This window comes from Terrapene carolina, unplaced genomic scaffold (genome assembly GCF_002925995.2).
Source record: "Terrapene carolina triunguis isolate 2854851 unplaced genomic scaffold, T_m_triunguis-2.0 Scaffold104, whole genome shotgun sequence".
NCBI lineage: Eukaryota > Metazoa > Chordata > Testudines > Emydidae > Terrapene > Terrapene triunguis.
Window position 1 is genome coordinate 2,118,970 of NW_020664455.1, and position 25,747 is coordinate 2,144,716.

General features: G+C 44.9%; 1 protein-coding gene across 1 annotated transcript in view; it reads left to right on the plus strand.

Moving 5' to 3' along the window:
* LOC112118973 (cytosolic carboxypeptidase 6) overlaps nt 1-25,747 on the plus strand; it is a 1,367,858-nt gene that overhangs the window by 1,337,011 nt on the left and 5,100 nt on the right. The window contains exon 13 of the mRNA XM_026651876.1: nt 12,958-13,054. Within this exon, the coding sequence (XP_026507661.1) occupies nt 12,958-13,054 (97 nt within the window). The remainder of the gene's footprint in view (nt 1-12,957; nt 13,055-25,747) is intronic.

Genomic DNA, 25,747 nt, shown 5'->3' on the forward strand with positions numbered 1-25,747 from the left:
GTAATCTGGTGTTACACTGTTGTAAATCACTCGGCCTGGAGTGCCTTTGCTTTGCGGCTGACATTCCATTGCTCTGCCCCCTGTGGTGTCATTTACACCCATGCAGAGAGGATGTAAAGTGCTGCTGAATCATAATGGCTGGCAACGGTGGAAGGACTGTACAAGACGCAGCTCAGCGGAGAATCCAGCCCGTTGTCCGCGCTGCCTGTCATCCCACAGGATCTCAGAGCACTTCCAAAACTATACACAAAGATCCTTTTTATCCATCACTGAAATGCAGCCACCTCTTGGCTGGAATGTGGCAACGGTGATTGGCTTGATGATTTAGATGTCATTCCTTCCGGACATCCATCTCATTTTATCCTTTCCTCCTTAACAGCCCCTGGAAGCTTCATTTTCCCAAGACGTTGATAAAATCACTGCGATGGGTCCCACGTAATAATTAATTAACATTTTTTAAAGAAAAAGGAATCAGTCATTAAGTTTTTTTTATGGAGATGGACATAGGAGACGGAAGTGTTGAGTCTCTGGGTTAGGCTAAAAGGGGTAAAAAACAACGGTGATGTCATGCTAGGAGTCTACTACAGGCCACCTAAACAGGTGGAAGAGGTGGATGAGGCTTTTTTTTAAACAACTAACAAAATCATCCAAAGCCCAAGATTTATTGGTGATGGGGGACTTCAACTATCCGGATATAAGTTGGGAAAATAACACAGCGGGACAAAGACCATCCAATAAGTTCTTGGACTGCATTGCAGACAACTTTTTATTTCAGAAGGTTGAAAAAGCTTCTGGGGGGGAAGCTGTTCTAGACTTGATTTTAACAAATAGGGAGGAACTCGTTGAGAATTTGAAAGTAGAAGGCAGCTTGGGTGAAAGTGATCATGAAATCATAGAGTTTGCAATTCTAAGGAAGGGTAGAAGGATGTACAGCAAAATAGAGACAATGGATTTCAGGAAGGCGGATTTTGGTAAGCTCAGAGAGCTGATAGGTCAGGTCCCATGGGAATCAAAACTGAGGGGAAAAACAACTGAGGAGAGTTGGCAGTTTTTCAAAGGGACACTATTAAGGGCCCAAAAGCAAGCTATTCTGCTGAATAGGAAAGATAGGAAATGTGGCAAAAGACCTCCTTGGCTTAACCACGATATCTTGCATGACCTAAAAAATAAAAAGGAGTCATATAAAAAATGGAAACTAGGACAGATTACAAAGGATGAATATAGGCAAACAACATAGGAATGTAGGGGAAAGATTAGAAAGGCAAAGGCACAAAATGAGCTCAAACTAGCTACGGGAATAAAGGGAAACAAGAAGAATTTTTATCAATACATTAGAAGCAAGAGGAAGACCAAGGACAGGGTAGGCCCACTGCTCAGTGAGGAGGGAGATACAGTAACAGGAAACTTGGAAATGGCAGAGATGCTTAATGACTTCTTTGTTTCGGTCTTCACCGAGAAGTCTGAAGGAATGCCTAACATAGTGAATGCTAATGAGAAGTGGGTAGGTTTAGACGATAAAATAAAAAAACAAGTTAAAAATCACTTAGAAAAGTTATATGCCTGCAAGTCACCAGGGCCTGATGAAATGCATCCTAGAATACTCAAGGAGCTAATAGAGGAGGTATCTGAGCCTCTAGCTATTATCTTTGGAAAATCATGGGAGATGGGAGAGATTCCAGAAGACTGGGAAAGGGCAAATATAGTGCCCATCTATAAAAAGGGAAATAAAAACAACCCAGGAAACTACAGACCAGTTAGTTTAACTTCTGTGCCAGGGAAGACAATGGAGCAAGTAATTAAGGAAATCATCTGCAAACACTTGGAAGGTGTAAGGTGATAGGGAATAGCCAGCATGGATTTGTAAAGAACAAATCATGTCAAACCAATCTGATAGCTTTCTTTGATAGGATAACGAGTCTTGTGGATAAGGGAGAAGCAGTGGATGTGGTATACCTAGACTTTAGTAAGGCATTTGATACGGTCTCACATGATATTCCTATCGATAAACTAGGCAAATACAACTTAGATGGGGCTACTATAAGGTGGGTGCATAACTGGCTGGATAACTATACTCAGAGAGTAGTTATTAATGGTTCCCAATCCTGGTGGAAAGGTATAACAAGTGGGGTTCCGCAGGGGTCTGCTTTGGGACCGGCTCTGTTCAATATCTTCATCAACGACTTAGATATTGGCATAGAAAGTATGCTTATTAAGTTTGCAGATGATACGAAACTGGGAGGGATTGCAACTGCTTTGGAGGATAGGGTCATAATTCAAAATGATCTGGACAAATTGGAGAAATGGTCTGAGGTAAACAGGAGGAAGTTTGACAAAGACAAATGCAAAGTGCTCCACTTAGGAAGGAACAATCAGTTTCACACATACAGAATGGGAAGAAACTGTCTAGGAAGGAGTACGGCAGAAAGGGATCTAGGGGTTATAGTGGACCACAAGCTAAATATGAGTCAACAGTGTGATGCTGTTGCAAAAAAAGCAAATGTGATTCTGGGATGCATTAACAGGTGTGTTGTGAGCAAGACACGAGAAGTCATTCTTCCGCTCTACTCTGTGCTGGTTAGGCCTCAACTGGAGTACTGTGTCCAGTTCTGGGCACTGCATTTCAAGAAAGATGTGGAGAAATTGGAGAGGGTCCAGAGAAGAGCAACAAGAATGATTAAAGGTCTTGAGAACATGACCTATGAAGGAAGGCTGAAAGAATTGGGTTTGTTTAGTTTGGAAAAGAGAAGACTGAGAGGGGACATGATGGCAGTTTTCAGGTGTCTAAAAGGGTGTCATAAGGAGGAGGGAGAAAACTTGTTCACCTTAGCCTCTAAGGATAGAACAAGAAGCAATGGGCTTAAACTGCAGCAAAGGAGGTTTAGGTTGGACATTAGGAAAAAGTTCCTAACTGTCAGGGTGGTTAAACACTGGAATAAACTGCCTAGGGAGGTTGTGGAATCTCCATCTCTGGAGATATTTAAGAGTAGGTTAGATAAATGTCTATCCAGGATGGTCTAGACAGTATTGGGTCCTGCCATGAGGGCAGGGGACTGGACTCGATGATCTCTCGAGGTCCCTTCCAGTCCTAGAATCTATGAATCTATGTGTTTGTCTTTTAAGTGGGTAATATGTATTTTATTACATTGGCTTTGCTTTCATTCTTTCATGCAGTACAGTGAGCAGTTTGATGGTGGGGATCGAGTCAGATAGATAGATATAGATATAGATATGTGTGTATGTATATATATATATATATGTCTGTGTGGGGCTGGCTGTGTATAAATGTGAGGAGTAGGGAGAGGGATGTATATGTGTGTGATATTATTTTACAGAGGGGAACTGTTAGGCAAAGAGGTTTGCAAAGGCTGGCTCACGGTCACAGGAGGACACCCTGGGAGAGTGGGGTTTGGAATAGGAGTTCCAACTCCCAGTCCTACATCACCAGACCACTCCTTGCTCTCTCCAACGTTTGTTGCCCCACAGTGGGATTATACCTCACACATGACTGAGCCATGAACGGATGAAGGGCTTGTTCTCTGACCCTGTGTGGTGCTTGCATTGAAAAAAAAACTGTTGTGGTATAGCAAGAGCATCTTTCCTCCCTGGTCTGGCACACGCAGAATCGGCCAGGCGTAGCCTCAGCATTCCTTATCGTCAGGTGAAGCATTTGCAGCAAATGTCCTGTGCTTCCAAGCTGGTTTTGCTCCTTCTCAGCAGGGTAGGAATCCTATCAATTCCATCTGTATCTGTGGGTGGCTTAAGGTTTGTACCACAACAGTTCCCAGTGGTAGTCCCCATGATAAGTTCCTCTCTGAGTGGGTCCAGCTCTTGTCCCTTCACAATGCTCAGGAACCTTGCAATGTTGCCAAACACTTCCTTATATTATTTAAGAGCAAGAGGTTAAAGGAAAGAAATTCACTAAGGACCAGATTATCCTCTCCACCTTCCTGGGTGGATGGCTGAAGGACCTGACACTCGAGGTGCAGAATGGGAGAGTATCACCTCCTGGCACCCTCCCCTCCTCAAACCCCAAAAAAGCCCCTTTGCTCTGCCCGTGGGGAATGACAGCATCTTCCCTCAACCTAGCTCATGGGAAATCAGCTAAATTCACTCTCACCCAGTCCTTGCCTTTCCCCTCGCCCTGGAGAGTGGCAGACACCAAAGAAGAACGTTGGAAACCAACGGGAGCTGTGCTCCTATGGAGACCAGAAGTTAGTGTGCAAAAACAAGGGCCTCTGCATGAAAGGCCTAGGGGTCCTTATCACCTGTCATCCAGGTGTTCTGTGACCCACCCCTTCTGCAATCCCACAAGGAGTTTCCTCTTTAATTTAATTAAACTACACAAGGGTGGCTTGGGGTTAGCCCCGCAGCATTACAGGAGGTACGAGCTATATAGTTGGGTCATTTCTACTGGATGCTCCCTTTCAGATGTAGTTCAAATTCAACTATTAACACCTGCATGGGGCCAGTTCCTGCATTCCTCATACACACATAACTCCCACTGACAACCAACTGCATGTGGCCGTACTAAAATGAGGTCTGGGAAACAACACTCCCCCTAACCTGGTAGCTGTGGGAATGGACACAGCATTGACAGCTCTATAACCTGACACGCCTGGTGTCCAGAAAGTGCAAGTCGGCTATCGAAACCAAGCTCCCATTTGAACAGGCTGGGGAAGGAGGCCAAGCCTGAGAGAGACAGAGGGGCACAACGATACCCCAGATGTGATCAGTACAACTTAAACCTGGTGTTGCCTAGTTCAGCTGCGCTCAAACCACGAGCAACGGGTGTTTGCTAAGTGAACTCACCGAGGAACGGCTGCTGTAAATGCAGGATGGCCAATGGCTCCTATTCCACTCTTTCAAATGAACACTTTACAGCTAGGCTGGCCAGAGTCACACACAAGGGCAGGGGAGAGGGCACCGGGAGCCCTCTGCATCGTCATATGCACTTAGGCCAGGGTATCCCTGGTCCCGGTGTTTGCACTTGAGCACAAGATGCAGAGAAATATCAGGGACTTAGCTGGGCCCCACGCTGGTTGGAGTTCTGAGGCAGGCACTGTGTGGGAGGTGTGACCTCGAAATGGTCTGGGATTCATTTCGGATAGAGAGAATAAATCCCTGTCCTTCCAGAGCGTGCTTCGTCCTGGGCCGAGGAGGCATTCGAATTGCCTCTGCGCTTCCGAGACAGTGCATCTGGGCACTGTCACTAACGCCCTGCACCTTCACACCTGCTCTCCCCTGCCCCAAGCATCCCTTAGCCACCATGGCCACAGCTGGCGCTCGAAGAAAGAACGTAGCCTGTAAATGATGGGTGAGTTTCAAGTGGTTCAGTGGTGGTTCTCGTATACACACTCCCAACCCTATTAAGGGTCTGAAGGCTCTCATTGACATCAATGATCAAGCCTTTAATCCCTTTTCTTGCCCCATTCCTAAACTCCCAATTCCCAATCACTGACCCTCCAACAGATTCCTTATCATAAGGGGACAGTGAGGCGAGCCATATGCCTAGCATTCCCTCTTCCGCGGGTCCTACCTTGTTGCTGGCTCAGAGGCTACCCAGAATGCAGTCAACAATTCAGGATTTATCATCTTCCTCCCCAAACCAATTCATTCATTCCTAATATCCACAATCGCTTGGATCATTGTGCATCTCAATCTCTCTCCTATTTTTAGCTTGAAATCTAAATGTATCCAAGAGGCCTTTTAAAAATACCTCTCCCCCCCACACACATTTTTTATTCTTCTTGGGTTCACTCTTGTCAGTGCTAGTAATTATTCCCTGTCCCGAAACACAAGCTGCAGGGAGGGGAAGAAAGAGTCAATTGCTTCCTGCATTCCATAGTGCCCAATTATGACCTTTGACTCTTTGATCTCCCAGCGATTCTGAGCTGTGAAATTGTTTCAAACTTCTTTTTGGTGTGGTGGCCAGTAGCAGTGGTTCTGCTGTCAAGCAGGCAGCTGATTTCACTTGGACTACAATGAGCATTATTTGTCAAACACAAGTGAGGAATGTCTAACAAGAAGAGCTAGAAATGCAGTAGCATACTGCAAAGTGTGTAAGGTGTAATCAGGGATGGACCAACTGCGTCTTGAGAGAGTTCAAAATGTGATTTTCCATTGGTGTTCATTTGCTGCTCTGTACTTTCAGATTCCACTTGGAGCTGGAAATCGTCGTTCCGTTCTTCTTGCATTTCCAACCTAATTGGAAGTAGGAAATAAAACAACTGTTAAAGCCTCCAGCTTTCTTGCCACTCCTTCCCCAGTGTATTTAAGAACACTGGTCATGAAGAGAAGAAAATTGCCAAAGTTGAATTTTCACGTAAACTGCTTACTCCCCCGACCCTTCTTTCTGTATATCAAACAAAATCAGCTCTGTAATTTTCATTAACTGCGTGAAGGGCAGAGGTCAGCTATCCCACAGATTTGGAAAGTAATACGAATTAAACAATACAAAGATCAGAAACATTTCAAATAACTGGAATGGACTTACCCTAGTATCTTTCTGGTACTGTATAAGAACATATTCCCAGCGTTTAATGTGAGTTCATCTCCTCAGCCTGTGTACGGTGGGCCAAATTCATTCTTGGTGTAACTAATGAAGTTGCAGTGTTCTGGTTTTAGCCAGCTTGCTTAAAACTATAATGTGTACCAGTTTCTCGAGGGAAGTTGGAGCAACATGCATTATAACAAATTAAAATTCAATGGTACTAATACTCACCCTCTTTTTATGGTGGTTAATATGCAGTTGACGGTGTGGTTCCTACCTGAGTCCCTCAGATAACCGCCCCTAAGGAACCTGCACAGCAAGAGAGAGAAAACATTTTCTACTTTGTTCTGATACTGTAGGCCTTATTCGCATTGATACTACGGCCCCTTTATGCCATCCTGACAGTGTGTAGGAGCCTTAAACTGATCAGAAATAAAACTGGATGATATTTTTGGTTGACCAATAGTCAATTAACTTAAAAGTGCAATTTTTGAGGTACTGAAATTGGTCACAAATTTGGTGAGTAATTTCAGCTGAAAAATTTTGGAAATGTTGAAACATGTTGTTTGCACGTTTTCAAAACCCAACATTTTTGATAATTTGTTTCAAAACAATATTTTTTGAAGCAAAATGTTATTTATGAATCAACATGCAAAAACATTTCAATCAACTTCAACCAAAAAAAAATGTTTTTTTGTTTTGTTTTGGTGAGAAAAATGGATTTTTTTGTTGTTGTTGTTGTTTTTCAGTTTCAGTTTGAAACAAATTATTCTTTTTTCGGATTTTTCAGTTCAACTACCCAACTGAAAAAACAATTATTTGCTCAGCTCTGGGTGTAAATATAACTTATGTAGTCAGATCAGTTTAAAGGGGCATTAGTGTTTATGAGAAATCAGGTCCTGTGTATATAGAGTATTTCTGCAAAATCATTCTCCTTTCGATCAATCACATGTGGAGTCAGATATCAAACCATCTAGTCACCCTGTTGTGCATCCAGTATTATTTTGGCTGTATTTGCATTTATTTATTTATTTACATATTGATTTAAGCATTACTCACTTGCTTTATGTGCATGGTAACGATTCTGTAATTCATAATCACTGGGGATTTTCCTTAGGAGAAAAATGCATGCTGTTGGATTGTTCATAATTCCTGCCTATACGCTGAGGAGGCAAAGGTCAGCCAGGAATCGCTGAGGAAACACATCTGAAGAATAACAAAGAAGAACCAAATTTGCCATTCTGTTGTGTTTTCATGAGCCTCTGTGCATTCAGGCCCTGACTGGAACCAGAAACAGAGGACATGGGAATATACCTACTGTGATATCATGTGTTGGAATACTGGGAGATAGCCAGCTCTTCTGATACGTCCAGACGGACCAGATGCAGGAGTTAATAGATTCATAGGATTTAAAGCTAGACGGGAGCATTATGATCATCTAGTCTGATCTCCTGCATAATAACACAGGCCAGAGAGCCTCACCCAGTAATTCCCACATCAAGCCCATATCTTGTGGCTGAGGTAGACCATATCTCTTAGAGAGACATCCAGCCTTGGTTTAAAGTGCCATAACTCTGACCAAAAAGCCTGTTTGAGCTATGCAGACCCAGGAGGTTCAGATATTCAATCATTTGAGGCTTTCAGGGTGCTTTCCCAACCTAAGGACCCAGGCCTGTTCCCACTGATCAATGGGAGTTTTGCCATAAGCATCAATGGGAAGAAGCTAGGCCTCAAAACCTCTGACCTTTTAGCAAGTTACCCCATTGCTAATGATTTCTGTGTATCAGATTTACATATATTTCCGGATACACTAGAACATACATAAGCCTATGATCAGCCACAGTTTTTATGCTTCCCAGAAGTAGCTTTTTGCGAGGAAGGATGTGTTGTTTTGCCCAGTAAATCAGCCCTTGCTGTTCAGCTTTGCACAGGTATGTGTGTTACATGGTGATGGCTCGAAAAGAAAAGCTCCCAGGACACCATCTCTCCAAAAACTCCCACTCTTCGTCACTGTTATCATTGTATCTAACCTGACTGTTATGCTCGCAATCAGATCAGACCAGGGCAGCACTGGATTAGTGATGAAAGATTCATTTCAGCTCCATAGAAACAACGGGAACAAACAACTGAAAGGAGGAGAAAATAGTGCTAATAAATTATAACACCAGGGCTGATCCACCCTAGCATGATATAATACTGTGGTTTAAAGCCAGTTAATGCCATTTCCAATAAGCATTCTCATTCAGAATGGCAGTTAGAAGTGGCTTCTATCCATTGATGGGAGTGCTTCTAAATGTACAGGAAAACATCATCCATATCTCCTGAGATAATAGGGAGCTGACAATACACTCGCTGCCCCCCATCATCTGGGAGCCAAAAATGTCTTCCTCTTTTCATAAACAATATGATTTTTGTTGTGGTGGCTTGAGACTTGCTGGAGAATTCAGTGTTGTCTGATAGAGAGCAACCTCCGATTTCTAATTTGAGCTATTACAAAGATTTCATCTTTCTTTCTCTGTGCATCTCATTTTTCTTTCCCTTTGTGCCCCTTCCCTTTCTTTAGGGTAACTTAGATGTGTTTGCCTAAACCAAAGGCGTACGCAGGTCTGGTAAGTGGTGCCTGTGGACTGGAAGGTCAATGTTTTAAATCCTGCTGAGGACTAAACTTGGATGAATTCCATAAACTAATAACCCAGCACAGTGTTTCAAATTGATGGAGGTGCTGTCCTCTAGATGAGACATAAAAACAGAACTGTGATCTGCTTGGCAGAGACCCCACAGGACTTATCAAAGACGAACAGGGGCTGCTAACTGGTTTGCCCTTGTCAAATCGTCCTCGTCACCAAAGCTTCACTTCCTGGTCCACAGAAATGACATCGGACCTTATGAAAATGAGATGCAAACTTGAAGGAGCCGTCCTGCTTCTAATTATTTAAAGCAGTTTGCTGTGCTTCGTGAGAGGGGAAAGAGAGAGAATCCACACCCTGGGAAGTAGAATGACCCTGAATTTCTAAAAGCAAAACAAAAGCTGATGGATGTTGCCACTGCGCTCTGCAGTAGTGACATTATTAAATGATTAGTGAGCTATTAAAGCAGCAACACTTAGTTTCTCCACTAATGACATGCACTGCTAACTGGGTTCCAAATGGAGATTGTTATTGCGTCCTGGTGCAGACAGAATATTGGGGGCTGTGATTGCAGTGAATCGTTCTAAGCAGGCAGGCGCACAATTGGAGCAGCAAATCTTGATTGAAAACAAGTAATGGATGACTGCCTCAGTTGCCTCGCTCTTCCAATGGTGGGTGCCTTAGAAATGTGAATAATAATAAATAGTAAGAAGTCTGGGGCATTTGGCTTGGTTCAGATGAGGATCCAAAAGTTTATGTCCTTTATCTGAACCTCTTGCGTGTGCAAAATTTGGCAGCTAATGTGCAAGAACAGACCCTCTCCTGTACTTTCCCAAACTTGCTGCTTCCCTTCATAGAATCATAGAATATCAGGGTTGGAAGGGACCTCAGGAGGTCATCTAGTCCAACCCCCTGCTCAAAGCAGGACCAATTCCCAACTAAATCATCCCAGCCAGGGCTTTGTCAAGCCTGACCTTAAAAACCTCTAAGGAAGGAGATTCCACCACCTCCCTAGGTAACCCATTCCAGTACTTCACCGCCCTCCTAGTGAGAAAGTTTTTCCTAATATCCAACCTAGACCTCTCCCACTGCAACTTGAGACCATTACTCCTTGTTCTGTCATCTGGTACCACTGAGAACCTGTCTGTTGGCAGCCTTAGCAAAGACATAGAGGTCTGTATTGGGCATGGAGACTGACAAGAGGCAGCTGTAAAAATGGACCTCTCCATTGAAACACAATGGTGGGGTATCATGGAGAAGCTAGCATGACGGTTGCCTAGGCTGCACCTGTTCTGTAGGTGTAAACAGAGGGCTTCCCTCCCCTGGGCTGTCAGTCAGGCACTTCCCACCACCACAGCACCTACAACTAAGAAAGACAAAGAGGAGGACAGTGGGGCTGATTCTAGCAGAGGAATCTAAAGACATTAGCCCTGACAAAACGTCCTGGAGACTTTCCTGGACCCAGTTATTGCTCAGTGTTTTTAATGTGCTGGGCAAAATGAAAGAAAGCATAAAATCAAGCCATAAATGTTTAACAGCCCTCTCCTCTTCTTTCTCCAGCTACTTGGAACTCATAAACTTTGCTGCTTCTTTGAGTTCAGCATCTGCAGAATCATCAAAAAACCCAACCATCCCCAAATTCCAGCAACAATGACAAAACTCTTTCCAAGAGATGCTGCCTCTATGGAGTGATAGGATCTTCTGACTCTCTAACGTCACACTTCCATGCACATACAGGCAGTAGCCCTGTAATATGTAGCCAGAATGCAAGGCTACTTACCTTATACTGCAGCTATGCTAATTTTCTCCTAGGCTGACTATTACACACATAGGTAACACCCCCACAGCCCATGCATACTCCCAGATTTATACTGTGCATATCAATAGTTCTGATTGTCCTGAGTGGTATAACAGAGCCCACAGGATATACAGTATAGATGTCAACAGTATGTGAAGTGGTAGGATGAACATTAGCATTAAAGTCCTATTGGGGAAACCTTTTGAAATAGACTTTCAGTAGAAGTAGTGGAGCCACTTAAAACTACTAGGCAAAGCACTGGAAACTATATAGGAGGGACCCGATCCAGGATTGGCCGGACTGCAATTCTGAACAGTCATCAAGGGTCATCTACCACAGCTAGACCTTAGCTAATTTACCAGGCCTCTTAGGGTCACATCTGTTTATAACATGTCCAGCTTCCAGTCACAGAGTCAAAACTTTCGACTATTCCGAGTTAGTCTTTCCCCCTTTCTGAAAAAAAAAATGAATAGGGTTCTGACCAGGCTGCATGAACCTGATGTCTAAATCTCATTTGTTCTGATATCCTAAGGTGAGTAGGCGGATAAGAAAAGCTTCATTTAGAAGCTGGCATCTTTATGCAAGTGGCTTAAAAACCCCTGACACGTTGCAATTCCAGAATTTCCTTCTAATGGAAGCACCAGCAGCTAATTGATATAATTTTACAAAATAAAACCGAAATAGATTGATTTTCCTAAACTGGCAAAGGAAAATGGCACGAAGCAGCTAAAATGGAAGGAATGTTGTGGTCAATTTAGATTCACCGGGTTCTGTACAGTGAGGTTCCCAACTCATATACTGTGTAACTGCCACTGAAACAGGAGTTATTGTCACTGGCCAATGGACACCTTGAAAAATACTGCAGAGTAGAATTTAGATTTTTTTTTATATATAGAGTGTTTTGGCTTTGATTATCCCCAAGTGCTCGTTGGAGACCAGCAGTTCATGACTGTGTAGGCAAACATAGCAGTCTTTATGTCCTCAGTAAAATCTCACAGGGCAGAGCCATAGATGATGAAACCTGTTTCATTCATAATGGGCGAAATTCACCCAGTGTTGAAGGCAAGCCCAGAGAATTGCATAGGCCTTGTGCTGACCCTCAGCACAGGGATGCATTTCACCCAATGCAAACATTGTCCAGGACAACAGTGTTCCCGTTTTTTTTTTAAATGACCCTGGATTGTTTAATTTCTACCAAGTCAATCACTTTAGTGAAGCCTCAGAGCAGTTGCCTTGCTGTAACATTTCAGCAAGATGAACAGGCCCTCTGATAGCACAGTGTCTACTTAGTACTGAATGTTAAGGTTGGCATTCGGTGAAATTCATGGTGATTAGAGACAGAGTAGGCCTGATAGGTAATTTTGTGCAATGCCCTCCCCCTTCACAGTTCCAAGGATTAGTCTCTACCGTGTACCTCCCAGTTCTGTTTTCAAATCCAAGTCTCTAGGTCAGGAGTTACACCACAGAACCAAAGTACAGGAGCTCCTTCCTAGGTCAGCAGGTGTGTGCAGCTCAAGATGAGCCCAAGCCAATGTTTCAGCTCCCACCTTTGAGGTTGCGTACTGAACCATTTAGAGTTCATACCATGAAATTCTAGATCTCAGCTCCTGGAGGCAAGTGCAGTACTGCTGAGATGCTGGCTGTTTTCCTGCAGGAGGATACCCTGGACCAGGAGAAGCAAGTTAATGTGCACCGTGCCTGATTAAACTTCTTGGGTATTTACTTTCCCTCATGAGAGATGAAAGTATGCTGAGATCCCAGTGACATTTGCGAAGTACATCAGAGGGGCCTGTTTCTTTCTCTTTATGATTTCATGCAACGTATTTTCTGCCTATGAAAACAAAACGCAAACCAGAAGACACTCACTTTAGCTGCTGACATAAGTTATTTTGTTGACCCTGCCCTGAAGCTTTTGGCATTGTGGGATGGTTAATGTAAAACTTGTTCATGCATCAAATAACAGTAATTTACCTTTACACTCTGCTTGTTTCCCCTCACCCCCAAGGCCTTTTCAAAGAAGTTCCTTAACTAAAAACTCACAGATATGAAGTTAGGGAGAAATGTGGCCAGAACATTCTCGGATTACTACCGGCTAAACACCATATCAGAGAGACCACTGGCACCTATCCCCAACACACGGTAGGTCTGAAAGCAATCTCAGCTCTTTTTACGTTTGTTTCTCTTGCTTTACCAGGACTACGTTTTTAATACCCTTCCTGACTACACTTCGCTGGTATCTACGGGATTGTGGCTTTCTAAGAAGTTTGTTATTCTAATTCTTTTTTATTTTATTGAAATTTCTTTCTAAACCAAGCAGTTACGATCTGAAAAATACCTGGGCTATGCCTAAAATATTATTCCAGGGATTTTGGAGATCTCACGCTTGAATTCTTCTCTCCTGCTAGCTGTACACCAAACTGCAGTGTCTTCAATGGACTTATTCCTAATTTACACCAGTGTAAGAGAGAGGAGAATCAGACCTGCTGTATTTTAAATACCTTTCATTCTGGAAGTGAAATCTTGGGTGCTCGGGGGAAACGGCTCTGTTTCTCTTCAGACCAAGTCTGGCACCGGCAGTAGTGTTATAGATTCCACACACCACCCTGCCAATGAGCCTCAGCCCTGAACAAAAGGATCACTTCGAATAGGGAGAGAGCAGCTAATGCTTCAGGTCCACTTGACGCTTAGCTTCTCTGCTGAAGCAGGCGGCTAATCTGACAACCGTGAACAGTCCCTGGGGTTAGTCACATGTATATTTATAGTTCCTCGGCCATCGGGACCAGTTGTAATGGCTGTTGTGATGCAGACACATGTCCACTAGGAAATGGGGTGAAACCACCTTACAAGGCAGCGTGAACTAAAGAGGACATGAGCGGAGCATTTCAAGTTCCCAGTTTCTCATCTCCGCTCTGGCACTGGCCTGCTACATAGCCTTGGGCAATTCACCTCACCTTTCTTTGCCTCAGGGTACATCTGCACTTAGGATTTACACCTTCAGCTCTATCTCAAGGAGCCATACCAGCGCTAGCTTCTACTGAGCTAGCTCGCTAAAAATATTGTGTAGCCGTGCTGGTATGCTATGCAAGAAGGGCTAGCTACCCCGAATACAATCCCATTCAAGACATTAGGCATGTACCAGGAGCCGCTAGCCCTTCCCACCGCTCACACTGCTGTGATTACACTTCTGTTTTTAGAGCACTAGCTCAAACAGAGCCAGCACAGGTATGTCTCTTTGAGCTGGGAATTACACCCACAGCCTGACGTGTAGAAATACACACAGTTTCACTGTCTGTGAAGCAAGGATAATAGCCCTTAGCTCTCCGGGGAGGATTATAATAAATACAATGCTTTGAACACACAAAGCACTGTGAAAAGTTACAAGCAGGACTGGCATTTCCATTTCCTAGGAATGTCTGCAATTTTGACATTTGCTTTCATTCTTATTTGGAGAAAAACTAAAGAATTTGGAAATTGTTGGCCAAATTAAATTTTCAGAAAAAAACTATCTTTGGGTCAATCCAAATATTTCAGTGCTGACTTTTTTATTTTGTTTTTAAATTTATTTTATCTTCTATTCCCATAAGGCCAAAACATGGTTTTGATTTATTTTGCAATGAGGTTTCTGCAGGAACGTGTGTCAGTTGAGAAAAGTCGGCATTTTCTGAGGGAAAAATGTCCGGATGGAAAATGTTTGACCAGCTCTAGTGACAATATTTTTATAGCACATTTCAGTCTAGGCCACAGATCAGCTGTCAGAGATTCTTTTGAGAACGCTGCGTCTTAAGAATGTTCCACTTGCAGCCATTTTGGCAGATGCTTATTGACATGGTCAGATTGTACCCGTTCTGCTGCAGTAACTGTTGAAACATTCTCCATCTCCCTTTCTCCGCTGATGACTTTGACATAACAGTTTGTGGCCGGGATGAAGGGGGATCACCAGCTGTGCAGTTCTTATTGCTGTCCTTCTGCTGAGACCAGCAGGGCTGGCGATGAAAAGCATCTAGCATCTTCCTCCTCTCTTCTCCTGAAACTGAATGTATCATTTCTTCCAGACTCCTAGTGTCCACTGCCTCTGGGAAGCCAAGCCTATTACAGAACCTAATTACCACCAGGCATTGTAATGCCCTTCAGTAGCACTACTCAGTTACCTCAGCATAAGGATTATTTTTTAAATTAAAGAGCCACTGTCAGGGCTAACAGAAGCATTATAATCTCTTCAGACATCTATGCCCATCTCTATAGAGACAGATACACCAGAAGGGAAGTATATACATGTATAGAATCATTTTGCACAGTGTCAATTTCTTTTGTTACCCCCACAACTCTCTACTGGGGGGCGGATTCTTTTGTCTAGACTACTATCGCATACTACAGTAAATTTCTACATGTTGGTTAATACTCACCCCAAAGACGATGTATGTTTAGGGAATAGATTTTAAGTGATCCATGTTGTTAATGTCCTGATAGCTCAGTAAATATACCAGATTCTCCCAGTAAATAGACAAATGCCTTTTCTATCTGTATCCTGGGCTTATTTACATAACATATGATCATAGCTCTTTTGTGTGTGTGTGTGTGTGTGTGTGTGTGTGTGCGTATACAGGGCCGTCCTTAGGCATATGCAGCATACGCAGCTCTGTAGGGAACCCAAAAATTTGGGGCATCACCGGGACCACAGGCGTCAACTTCTCATCTTGCTGAGGGGTCCTCGCCCCCCACTCCGCTCCAGGCCCAGCCCCCACTCCACCCCTTCCTCAAGCCCTGCCTCCGCTCCGCCTCTTCCCACCCCTGCTCCACCTCCACCCCACCTCCTCCCTCGAGCGTGCCCCATCCCCACTCATCCTTCTCCAGAAGTGCTGGGAGGGAGGGGGAGGAGTTGGTAAGCGCGGGGCTGCCAGTGCATGAGAGGCGTGGGGGGGAGGGACAGAGAGGGGGAGGGACAGAGAGGGGGAGCTTGGCTCATCCACTAAATTTTCCCCGTGGGTGCTCCAGCCCCGAAGCGCCCATCCACGGAGTCTGCGCCTATGACCGGGACCGCAGATAGGAGCAGGCTGGCTCCTGTTCACCCGGGGTGCACTGCAGTGTCCTTAGTAGGCAGAAGGGAGAGGGTCTGGGGGTCAGGTCTCTGCGGGGGACCGGGACTCTCCGCATCATTCTGTGAATAAATCAGAATTTTTTCTATAGCGCTACTTCTTTAGTGCAAGTATAGTCCATCAGCATTAGAGTGTGCTTCATTTGTTTAAACTGTTTTAAATAAAGTGCATGTGGCAAGTTTTCCAATACTGTAAGCTTATGTTTGTGTTGTTAAGAGCAAGTCGGGCATAGGGGCACCAGTTTAACAATGCTGTGTAGGGCCCCATAAATCCTAAGGACGGCCCTGTGTGTGTGTATATACACACACACACACACACAGGTGAATGAAATGAAGTATTTCTTTGAAGCTGTCATGTTAACTGGAAACATGTTCAAGGAGAAAGTCCTAGAGCTACTACTGGGAAGAGAGTTTTGAGGCTTTAATTATGCCTTGGCTCGGAAATGACAAAAGAAATGGATCTGAATCTATAAAATGGTACCAAATATCTATGTAATCAGGGCTAATTATATGGCACAGATATTCACTTGAACCAGGACATGTTTTGACTACAGTTTATGAAAATACATTATAACATTACCAGATTCTCCATACTCATGAAAGGAAGGCGGCAAAAAGTTAATACATATGTGAAAGGAAACTAATTGGATCCTTTGTGCCAGCTACTATACATGGAACAATGGTTGTTTGAGGGAATTAGTGCTGCTGAATGGTGCTGGATTGACAGGCCTTAAAATAATAATAGTCTGTGACACTTATGTAGCGCATTTGATCAAAGGATCTCAAAGCACCAAGAGTTAAGTGGCACTGTCCCCATCTGACAGATGGAGAATTTTAGGCATAGAACACGGAAATGACTTGCCCCTGGCTACATTTGAAGTCAAAGACATCTCTAGTCATAGATTTGAGGTTCCCTGACACCTAATCTAATGCCCTGGACCAGGCTGCCTGCCACTTAAAATCATCTGTTTACCGACAGATCCACTAGACCAGTGGTTCTCAAACTAGGGCCGCCGCTGCTTGTTCAGGGAAAGCCCCTGTTGAGCCGGGCCAGTTTGTGTACCTGCCGTGTCCGCAGGTTCGGCCGATCGCGGCTCCCACTGACCGTGGTTCGCTGCTCCAGGCCAATGGGAGCTGCGGGAAGTGGCGCGGGCCGAGGGATGTGCTGGCCGCCCTTCCCGCAGCCCCCATTGGCCTGGAGCGGTGAACCGGGGCCAGTGGGAGCCGCGATCGGCTGAACCTGCGGACACGGCAGGTACACAAACCGGCCCGGCCCGCCAGGGACTTTCCCTGAACAAGTGGCGGACCGGCTTTGAGAACCACTGCCCTAGACCATTGGAAGTGGAAGGCCTTGTTTACATGTGATGGCCACTATTTTGGCCAACGCACCAGGAATTGAACCAGAAGCTTCCAGAGCTACAGCTTGAGCTGAAGTGTGGAACGCTAACGATTCATCTCTCTGCAAATTGGCACACAGAGGGACCTGTAACACGCTCACCAGCCAGCTACTTACACACAAAAGTTGTACTACTTTAACTCTACCGGTAAATAAAGTGGTACAATCCCTCTGCCTCCTAGCACAGATGCCGTTATTCCAGGATGAAAGGGAACAGCTTTCCCCATGAGGGATCTCTATACTGATATAACTGCATCCACAGGAGGGATTGCACTGATGCAACTGCTCTGGTTAAAAATCACTGCCCTAAGTGAAATCGTTATCCTGGTACAAAAACTGTGCAGATGAGGCAGGTCGACATTTCCCTTATACTGACTCATGCCCCGTCCATCAATGAGGCTCTGTCCAGTACAGGAGGGGCCACTGCTAAGGTTAAGATGGGATGTCAGTCCTTGAAGTCACTGCTGAGTCTGCCAACAAGTGTGTCGGTTGTAGTGGGGCATTTTGTGTTGTGAACACCTGGAGGCTAGAAAGTAATCTCAGACCCACCGACTCGATTCTTTCTCCCCCATCCCTGTTGCATCCCTTAGTGCACATCCATGGTGAATTACAGGATGAGGATAATTGTCGTATTCTCCTCACCCTTCAGTGGGGACTCCAGCCCCCTCCCACTTCTCATACTTCTCTTTAAAAGGGTCATTGTCCCCATCCTCCCCACAGGAGACCAGCTCCCTCCAGCTCTTCCATGTCCTTTGCCACCACAGGGTGTCCCAACCCAACTCCACCCTCACTTTGCTCCATGCCTGCCCCTCGCCTCTGCCTCCCTGACCCCTATAGACATCTGCATCTGGCCAGTTAGCCTTCCGCCTCCCCATGTCTGAGCCTTTAGCTCAGCTCCCAAGGGAAGTGCATCCCAGAGCTCAGGGATCATTTCTCACTAGGACTAGTTTCAAGCAGTAAGTCCTGATTTGCCCTGGTTCCCTGCTCCTGGAATACTTCCCTGATTTCCAAACCAGCATCCCCTTCTACACCTTAAAAACAGCCAAGGGCCTGCGTCATCTGGGAAAGAAATGGTTATTTTCCTAGAGGCTAAGCTTCCCTTTAAAAATATGTAAGTGTGTGTTTAGATGACCCAATGGGGGGGAAAGGTTGTAATGTCCTCATATGTGCACCAATGAATTAAAAGCATTGCTGGAAATGCTAGACACATTATGGAGTGAGGATATGTGTGTCCTGGGAATCACTAATTAAGCAACAGAGACCTCAAAATTAGAAATCATTGGTTTGTTAGAGCTGTTTGAGCAGACAACATACCAGCTTAGCGTGAAGGACTTGGAATATTTCAGAGGGACTAAATCTAAGATACAGCTCACCCTGCAGCCACAGGCTGCGTTAAGTGCACACAGACCAGAAGAATACGGTTTAGAAAGTTCTAATGGCTTTATGAGAGACCTGTTGATAAAGGGAAGGGTATGTGGCTTCCATTCCTCATTGTGCTCATCTCCTTTATGCTCCTCAGTAACTCTCAAATTCTGCCACAGTTGTGTAAGAACCATAGAATATCAGGATGGGATGGGACCTCAGAAGGTCATCTAGTCTAACCCCCCTGCTCAAAGCAGGACCAATCCCCAGACAGATTTTTGCCCCAGATCCCTAAATGGCCCCCTCAAGGATTGAACTCACAACCCTGGGTTTAGTAGGCCCATGCTCAAACCACTGAGCTGTCCCTCCCCCCAAGAGAAGTAGGGGGCTAGATCCCCCTTATTATAGGTGGGGCCGGTTCCAGGACTCTGGAACTGGCTCCTGTGCTCCTTGGTCCATATGTAATAACCTCCTGGTAAAGATGGAAAGGCCATTTATTTCATAGGGTTTATGGAGCTAGGTGAGGATATGTTCCTGGGTAGGATTGGGCATGAGCCTTGGAGACGTTCTTGAGCCCATTCTTGTATTTTCCTTCTATTTCTTCCTTTGTTTATCACGTTGTCCCAGACGGTGTCCCTTCCTTTGATCCAGCCTATGCTGACGTTCTTGTTTATACCTTGATGCTTCCAGTCTTGGCTAGTGGAATTCCCTCTGTCGTGGTCTTTCTAAATCCCTCCTCTGAACACTTCAAGAACCGCATCAATAATACTGTGGCCAGTTTTCATACATGCTATGGGAATTGGGACTGAGACCACCGGCTTGTTTCGTAGAAAACACTAAACAGCCGTTTTCTTTCCTCCTCTTCATCTTCCTCTGTTGTTCTTCACTCTGCTTATTTGCTGCTGCAGCCAACTCTGGGAAGCCTCTTAGTAAAACATTTGGTGATTGTTTTTAGGAGGAACCACTAAGGCCCAGCTCCTCCAAGATATTTAGGCTCCTAACTTCCACTGAAATCAGTGAACGTTAGGCTCCTAAATACCTTTGGGAATCTGTGCCTAAGGGCTCAATTGTCCCTTGGCCTACATGGCTGTAAGGAGAAGTAATAGCCATCTTCACACCCCTACCTGGGCTGCCCAGGCCTTGGTTCTGCATGTGCAGGAGTGGAGTACGAATAACGAGAGCACTTCACGCCGACAGCTCCCACATGGAGCAGGTGGGCAGGGAGGGCTGAAGAACGGGTGGAGCCCTGATTCTATTCCTCCAACTCTCCAGTGAGTGCAGTGGAGTTGGCATGGTGAAGGGGGTCATTTACTGGGGATGTTGGATAGCAGCAAATTTATCCCTTCCCTGGGCCATTGGGGAAGCAGGGAGGGAATTATGCCTTCAAGGCACAATTTCTTCCCTGTGCTGTTCCTGGGACACCACTGCTCCATGCCATCCCATACATAGGCATGTAGCAAAGCCACAATCTAGTTCCAATAGAGAATAATAATTGTAACTGTTAGGTGCTCCTGCTAAGGTGCTGAGGTTCCATCCAATGCTTTGCAAATACAATAGGATACAGATACTACACCTCACATACCATCACATCTGCCTAATCACTCCTCAGGCACGAGAACATGTACAGACTAAAATGGTCTTCAATGTGTTTCTAAAGACCAGCAGGGATTGTCTCAGATAGGGAACGTCCAGGACCAGCTCCTTCCATAGTCTTAGGGCAGCCAATATAAATGTAGGGAGGTGGTGGAATCTCCTTCCTTAGAGGTTTTTAAGGTCAGGCTTGACAAAGCCCTGGCTGGGATGATTGAGTTGGGGATTGGTCCTGCTTTGAGCAGGGGGTTGGACTAGATGACCTCCTGAGGTCCCTTCCAACCCGGATATTCTATGATTCTATATTCACCCACCAGCTTTGGTGCTACCAGACAGAAGCTAGAGGAGCAGTGCAGAGTGTGGTAAATCATGCAGCTGGTTCCTAATGCTAGTAATAAACTGTACTGGAGAGTTGGGAGTCAGTCCCTTTACACCGTAGAAGGAAAACTCATATGGGCACACCCGATGGGTCAAACTTCAATAGAAATTATACTGGGATAAATCTGAAAAATCCCACTGCCTCCAGTGGAGTTGCTTCGGATTTACACTGGGGTGAGATCAGAATCTGTCCCTATGTGTTTTAGCCATGAGTCCTTGGTTACTGAAAGGGATGAGATTGGTGCATCGTTAGCCATGCTGCCCTACTGGTGCAGTGACATGACACAAGAAAAGGCAATGGTTTGCCCACCAAATGCTTATACTAATTGAAAAAACCGACTTTCTGGACCTTTCAGTAAATTCGATTCAATTAACCGTCTCCATAGGCCAGAAATAGTCAAGTCAAACGTACAGTCTTCCACATCTGCTGATGGAAAAGTGACTCCGATTCCAGATTTACATTCCAGCAGCACTGACAAACGGCCACAGCCGCTCAGAGCTGTGTGTGTGCATGGTTTGAGTGCCTCCACTCCTTCCTTTGGTGCCTTGTTAATAAGAAATAAAACTGACTTGTGACTTTAATGAGAGACTTCCTTGGAGCCTTCCTCCTCGAGGCCTCTGCAAGTCAGGCTGCTTCTCTTGCCCACAGAGGGCTCAGGGCTCTTAACCTCCTAGGGCTGCTTGTAATGTCAACAGCTCACACGTCTCTACACAAGAGGTAGCAAGTAGACTTAGTTAGTTCCTGAGACACTGAAAAGCATCCAGTTTGTAAGTGCTATTGGCAGTGCTTCCTGCACAGACACTGCTAAATAAATGGTGTATTTTCCTTCTCTCTCCACTACACACTGCCCATAAGAAGGGGGGCGGGGAGAAATCACATAAATAATATAAGGAGAAAACAAACCCGTTCTCAACATTTCCCATTAACAAATCAGGATCCTTCCCAGAAGAGGAGAATAGCAAACTTCTTCTTGTGAATTTTATTACGACGACATGGGAATGCTGTGGTAGGTGCAGTTTCCACTTCCTACCAACAGGTGTCACCAGCATGAATTACAAATATTCTATAGGTTTCAGAGTAGCAGCCCTGTTAGTCTGTAGCCGCAAAAAGAACAGGAGTACTTGTGGCACCTTAGAGACTAACAAATTTATTTGAGCATAAGCTTTCGTGGGCTAAAACCCACTTCATCAGACGCATGCAGTGGAAAATACAGTAAGAAGAGATATACACAGAGAACATGAAACAGTGGGTGTTACCATACACACTATAACGAGAGTGATCAGTTAAGGTGAGCTATTACCAGCAGGAGAGAAAAAAAACTTTTTGTAGTGGTAATCAAAACGGCCCATTTCCAGCAGTTGACAAGAAGGTGTGAGGAACTGTACGGGGGGAAAATAAACATGGGGAAATAGTTTTTGTCAGGTTGTAGCCATCCATGGGTGATGCCTTGGGATACGTCACAAGTTAACACAGAAATTATGCCTCGTGACAGTATCATTTACCTGCTGCCTACTCTTTTGTGTTCAGACAGCACCAGGCTACATCAGTTTCTAAAAATCTGCATTACTTTCCCAAGTAGGTCAATGTATTTTTAAAAAATTGCTGAGAATTCAAACAACTTTAATCTGATTTCCAGGGCGGCAAATTGCATTAGAAATGGAAGCGCTCTTACAGTTTAAAGGCAAATTATATGTTTTGCCTTGAATTAATTTTTGTTTTTCCCCCTTCGCTATTGATAATTATAATCTGTCAGTTTACTCCTACATGCATCTGCACGTATTATGCAGATCCCGATACTTGTAGCTGTCGTTAAAGAAACCCTTTCAGGTTTTAAACTGTGACACATTTGCGTGGGTTCAATGAAAAGGATCCATTTACGGCGTTCGGGGAGATTTGCATTGCTTGGCTAGCCTCCAGCGGAGGGGCTTGCAAAAATACCATGTTACAACAATTACCCTGTCAAGGGCTGAGAAATCACAATCCCGGCTGGAACAGTGCAGCCCTGGAGTTCAAGCACACACTAAACACACTCCCAAACCGCAGAAAACACATAAGGTTAGATCATGCCTTGAGGCACTCCCCTGAGCAAATGATGGTGTATAAACCACTGTACTCCAGGAGCAGGCCAGGGGAACATACTATCTCCAGGAAACAAAGAGGGGAGTAATTTACTGCTGCCCTGGACTATTCATTGGTAAAGATACTATCCCTTCCTTCCTGCTGGCTCAGCTACTGCCTAGCAAGTGGGATCCTGGAGTCAAAGCTCCAGCCCTTCCCTGCCTTCCTCCCATTCCCCTCCCCCAACTCCTCAGTCTCAGAAGGAGTTCCTATGCTCCTATGCAGGTGGCCCAAAGTCTGGGTTGTAGCTGTGGACATGGGAATGTAGTAAACATGACAGTCTAGTCCAGACTTTCGTTCTATAATATATACGCCCTGACATATGATATTTTGCCACTATGGGATGGGGGGAGACAGCGGGGCACCACCCACGTAGCAGTGGTTGTGCCTGCGACCGAGAGAGAAGCACTTGCAAGTAGAGCTGGGCAAAAGTTTGCAACCGAAACTTTTTGGGGTGAAAAATGCAGATTTGGGTAGACCGACATATTTTGCAAAATCATGTCGATTTCACCAAAGCGCCTCAGTTAAAATAAATGAGATTAAAATCGTAACCTTTGGTTTCACCCTTTTCAAAACGAAATGTTAGGATTCAAGCTGACGTCTTGTTTTGAAATGTCCTTCACTTTTATATAAACGGTGTTAAAAGAAAAAGCTTTAAATCCAAACAAAATGGTTCAATGGATCCGAAACAGTGGTTTTGACTTTTTGCTTGGCAAGATTTTTTTTTAAAAAATAATCATTTTGGATCAACCTGAAATGATTTCTCCCAACCCTCCGGGGGGTTTGTAACAGCCAGTGACCCAAATAATCACTTTTTCACACGGTATAAGGTGAAAGATGGTGCTTCTCACAGCAGTAACCAGGAGCCTTCCCCAAGTGCAGTAGATTGCATTTCCATTGCTCTGTCCCAGTGAGTATGTCAAGTCCTCCTGGCAGCACTGTGACACACGGCCCCCTCATCCATGATGGCATGAGCTGGTGCAAATGGTACACGCACATGCATGCACACGGGGGTGAGGGGTTGAATTTGTGCTTTTTGTCCGTAAAATAGGCAGTTGTTTCCACCAGAAAATCAATACCTTGTCAGCTAATGTCTAAGGATTTCGGACCATTCCTATAACGTGGTAAATTTGTTTTCATTGTTTATAATTGGCCTAGGTTTGGAATATGTACATTACCTAACTGCCAGCGCCTCCGCTTGTATTATCTGCTGTGCCATTTGATTTCTGTTTTTACCTTTCAAACCTGTCAGGCGTTCCCAGAAAATCCTTTTGCCATGTCAAACGTGGTGCCAGTTACTTGTGCCGCTCAGAGACTGAAGCATTTGAATTAATCAGTTGTTAATTGTTTGTTTGGAAAATGCACGTCTTGTATACCTAGGAAACATTGTAAAAATTAGATCATCAGCTACAGCAGTGCAGGAAGAGTCCATTGTTTTGTAACCATTTTCAATTCCAATGAGCCTATTTTGATCCCTGGCATGTGGACATGTATAACCCTCTATTTCTTGCCCTTTCAACATAAGAGCCAATTAAATTCATTCCCCTTTCATTTGCAGGCTGCACAGTCACTAGTTAAAATCTACCCCTTATCAGCTGAGTGCTTAGTCTGTGGCCAAACCTAGGATAAAAAAGTAGGCGTGTGGTAATCATCGTCGATACAAAGGAAGATTGGAATATTGTATAGGAAGATCTGGATGACCTTGAAGATTGGAGTAATGGAAGTGGGGTGAAATTCAGTAGTACAGAGTGCAAGGTTATACACTTAGAGTCGAATAAGAAGAACTTCTGTTATAAGCTGGGAGCTCATCAGTTGAAAGCAAGAGATGAAGAGAGAGATCTGGGTGTGTGGGTCGATCACAGGGTGACTGTGAGCCACTAATGTGGTGCAGCTTCAAAAAAAACCCTGAGATCCTAGGATGTACCTGGTAAGGCATTTCCTGTAGCGATAGGGCAGTGTTAATGCCATTGTACAAGGCACTGGTAAGATCTCATTTGGAATATGGTATACAATTCTGGTCACCCATGTTCAAGAAAGATTAATTCAAGCTGGCACAGGTGCAGAGAAGAGCTACTAAGGAGGGGGAATGGAGGCCCTATCTTATCAGAGGAAATTGAAGAGCTTGGCTTGTTTAGCCCAGCGAAATGAAAGCTGAGAGGGGAGCTGATTGCTCTCTATAAATACATAAGGGTGGTAAACACCAGGGAGGGTGAAGAACAATTTAATCTGAAGGACAGTGTTGGCACAAGAAAAAGTGGGTGTAAACTGGCCATGAGCAAATTCAGGCTGGATATCAGAAGAAGGTTCCTAACCATCTGAGGGATGAGGTTCTGGAACATCCTCCAAATTGGAGTTGTGAGGGCAAATAATTTAATTAGGTTTGAGAGAGAGATGGAGAAATTTAGGAGTGGGCTTGTATGATGGGGTTGCTTGTGATGGGTAGGGGGTCCCATCCAGTTTATGTCTTATGTTCCTAAAATCTCATGCTTCAGGGCTTTAGCCAGTCACCTGCAGGGATCAGGAAGGGAGCTGTTAGCTGCCTTTCCATGCTGTGTGGGCAGGAAGGGACAAGCTGCTTCCAGCCACAGGGGAGCAGGGGGGAGGGGGGAGAGAAGAGATGAACTCTGCAAAGACACAGGCCAGGTCATCCCTTCCCCCCGAAGCAGCTCCCGTCCCTTCCCTCCCGCACAGTGCCGAAAGGCTGCTGCTGGCCACATTCTGGTGTGAACCCTGGCGTAAATCTGAGGAGGGGGGCGTGTGACCCTGCATGCCCCCGCACATGTTGCCTCGGGAAGACACTGCGCCAGGTACCAGGAGAGGTGGGTCCGTCCCAGGGGCCCAGCCAGGCATGGAGGGCAGAGAGCGCAGGGCAGGGAGGGGAAGGTCCGTTGGTCA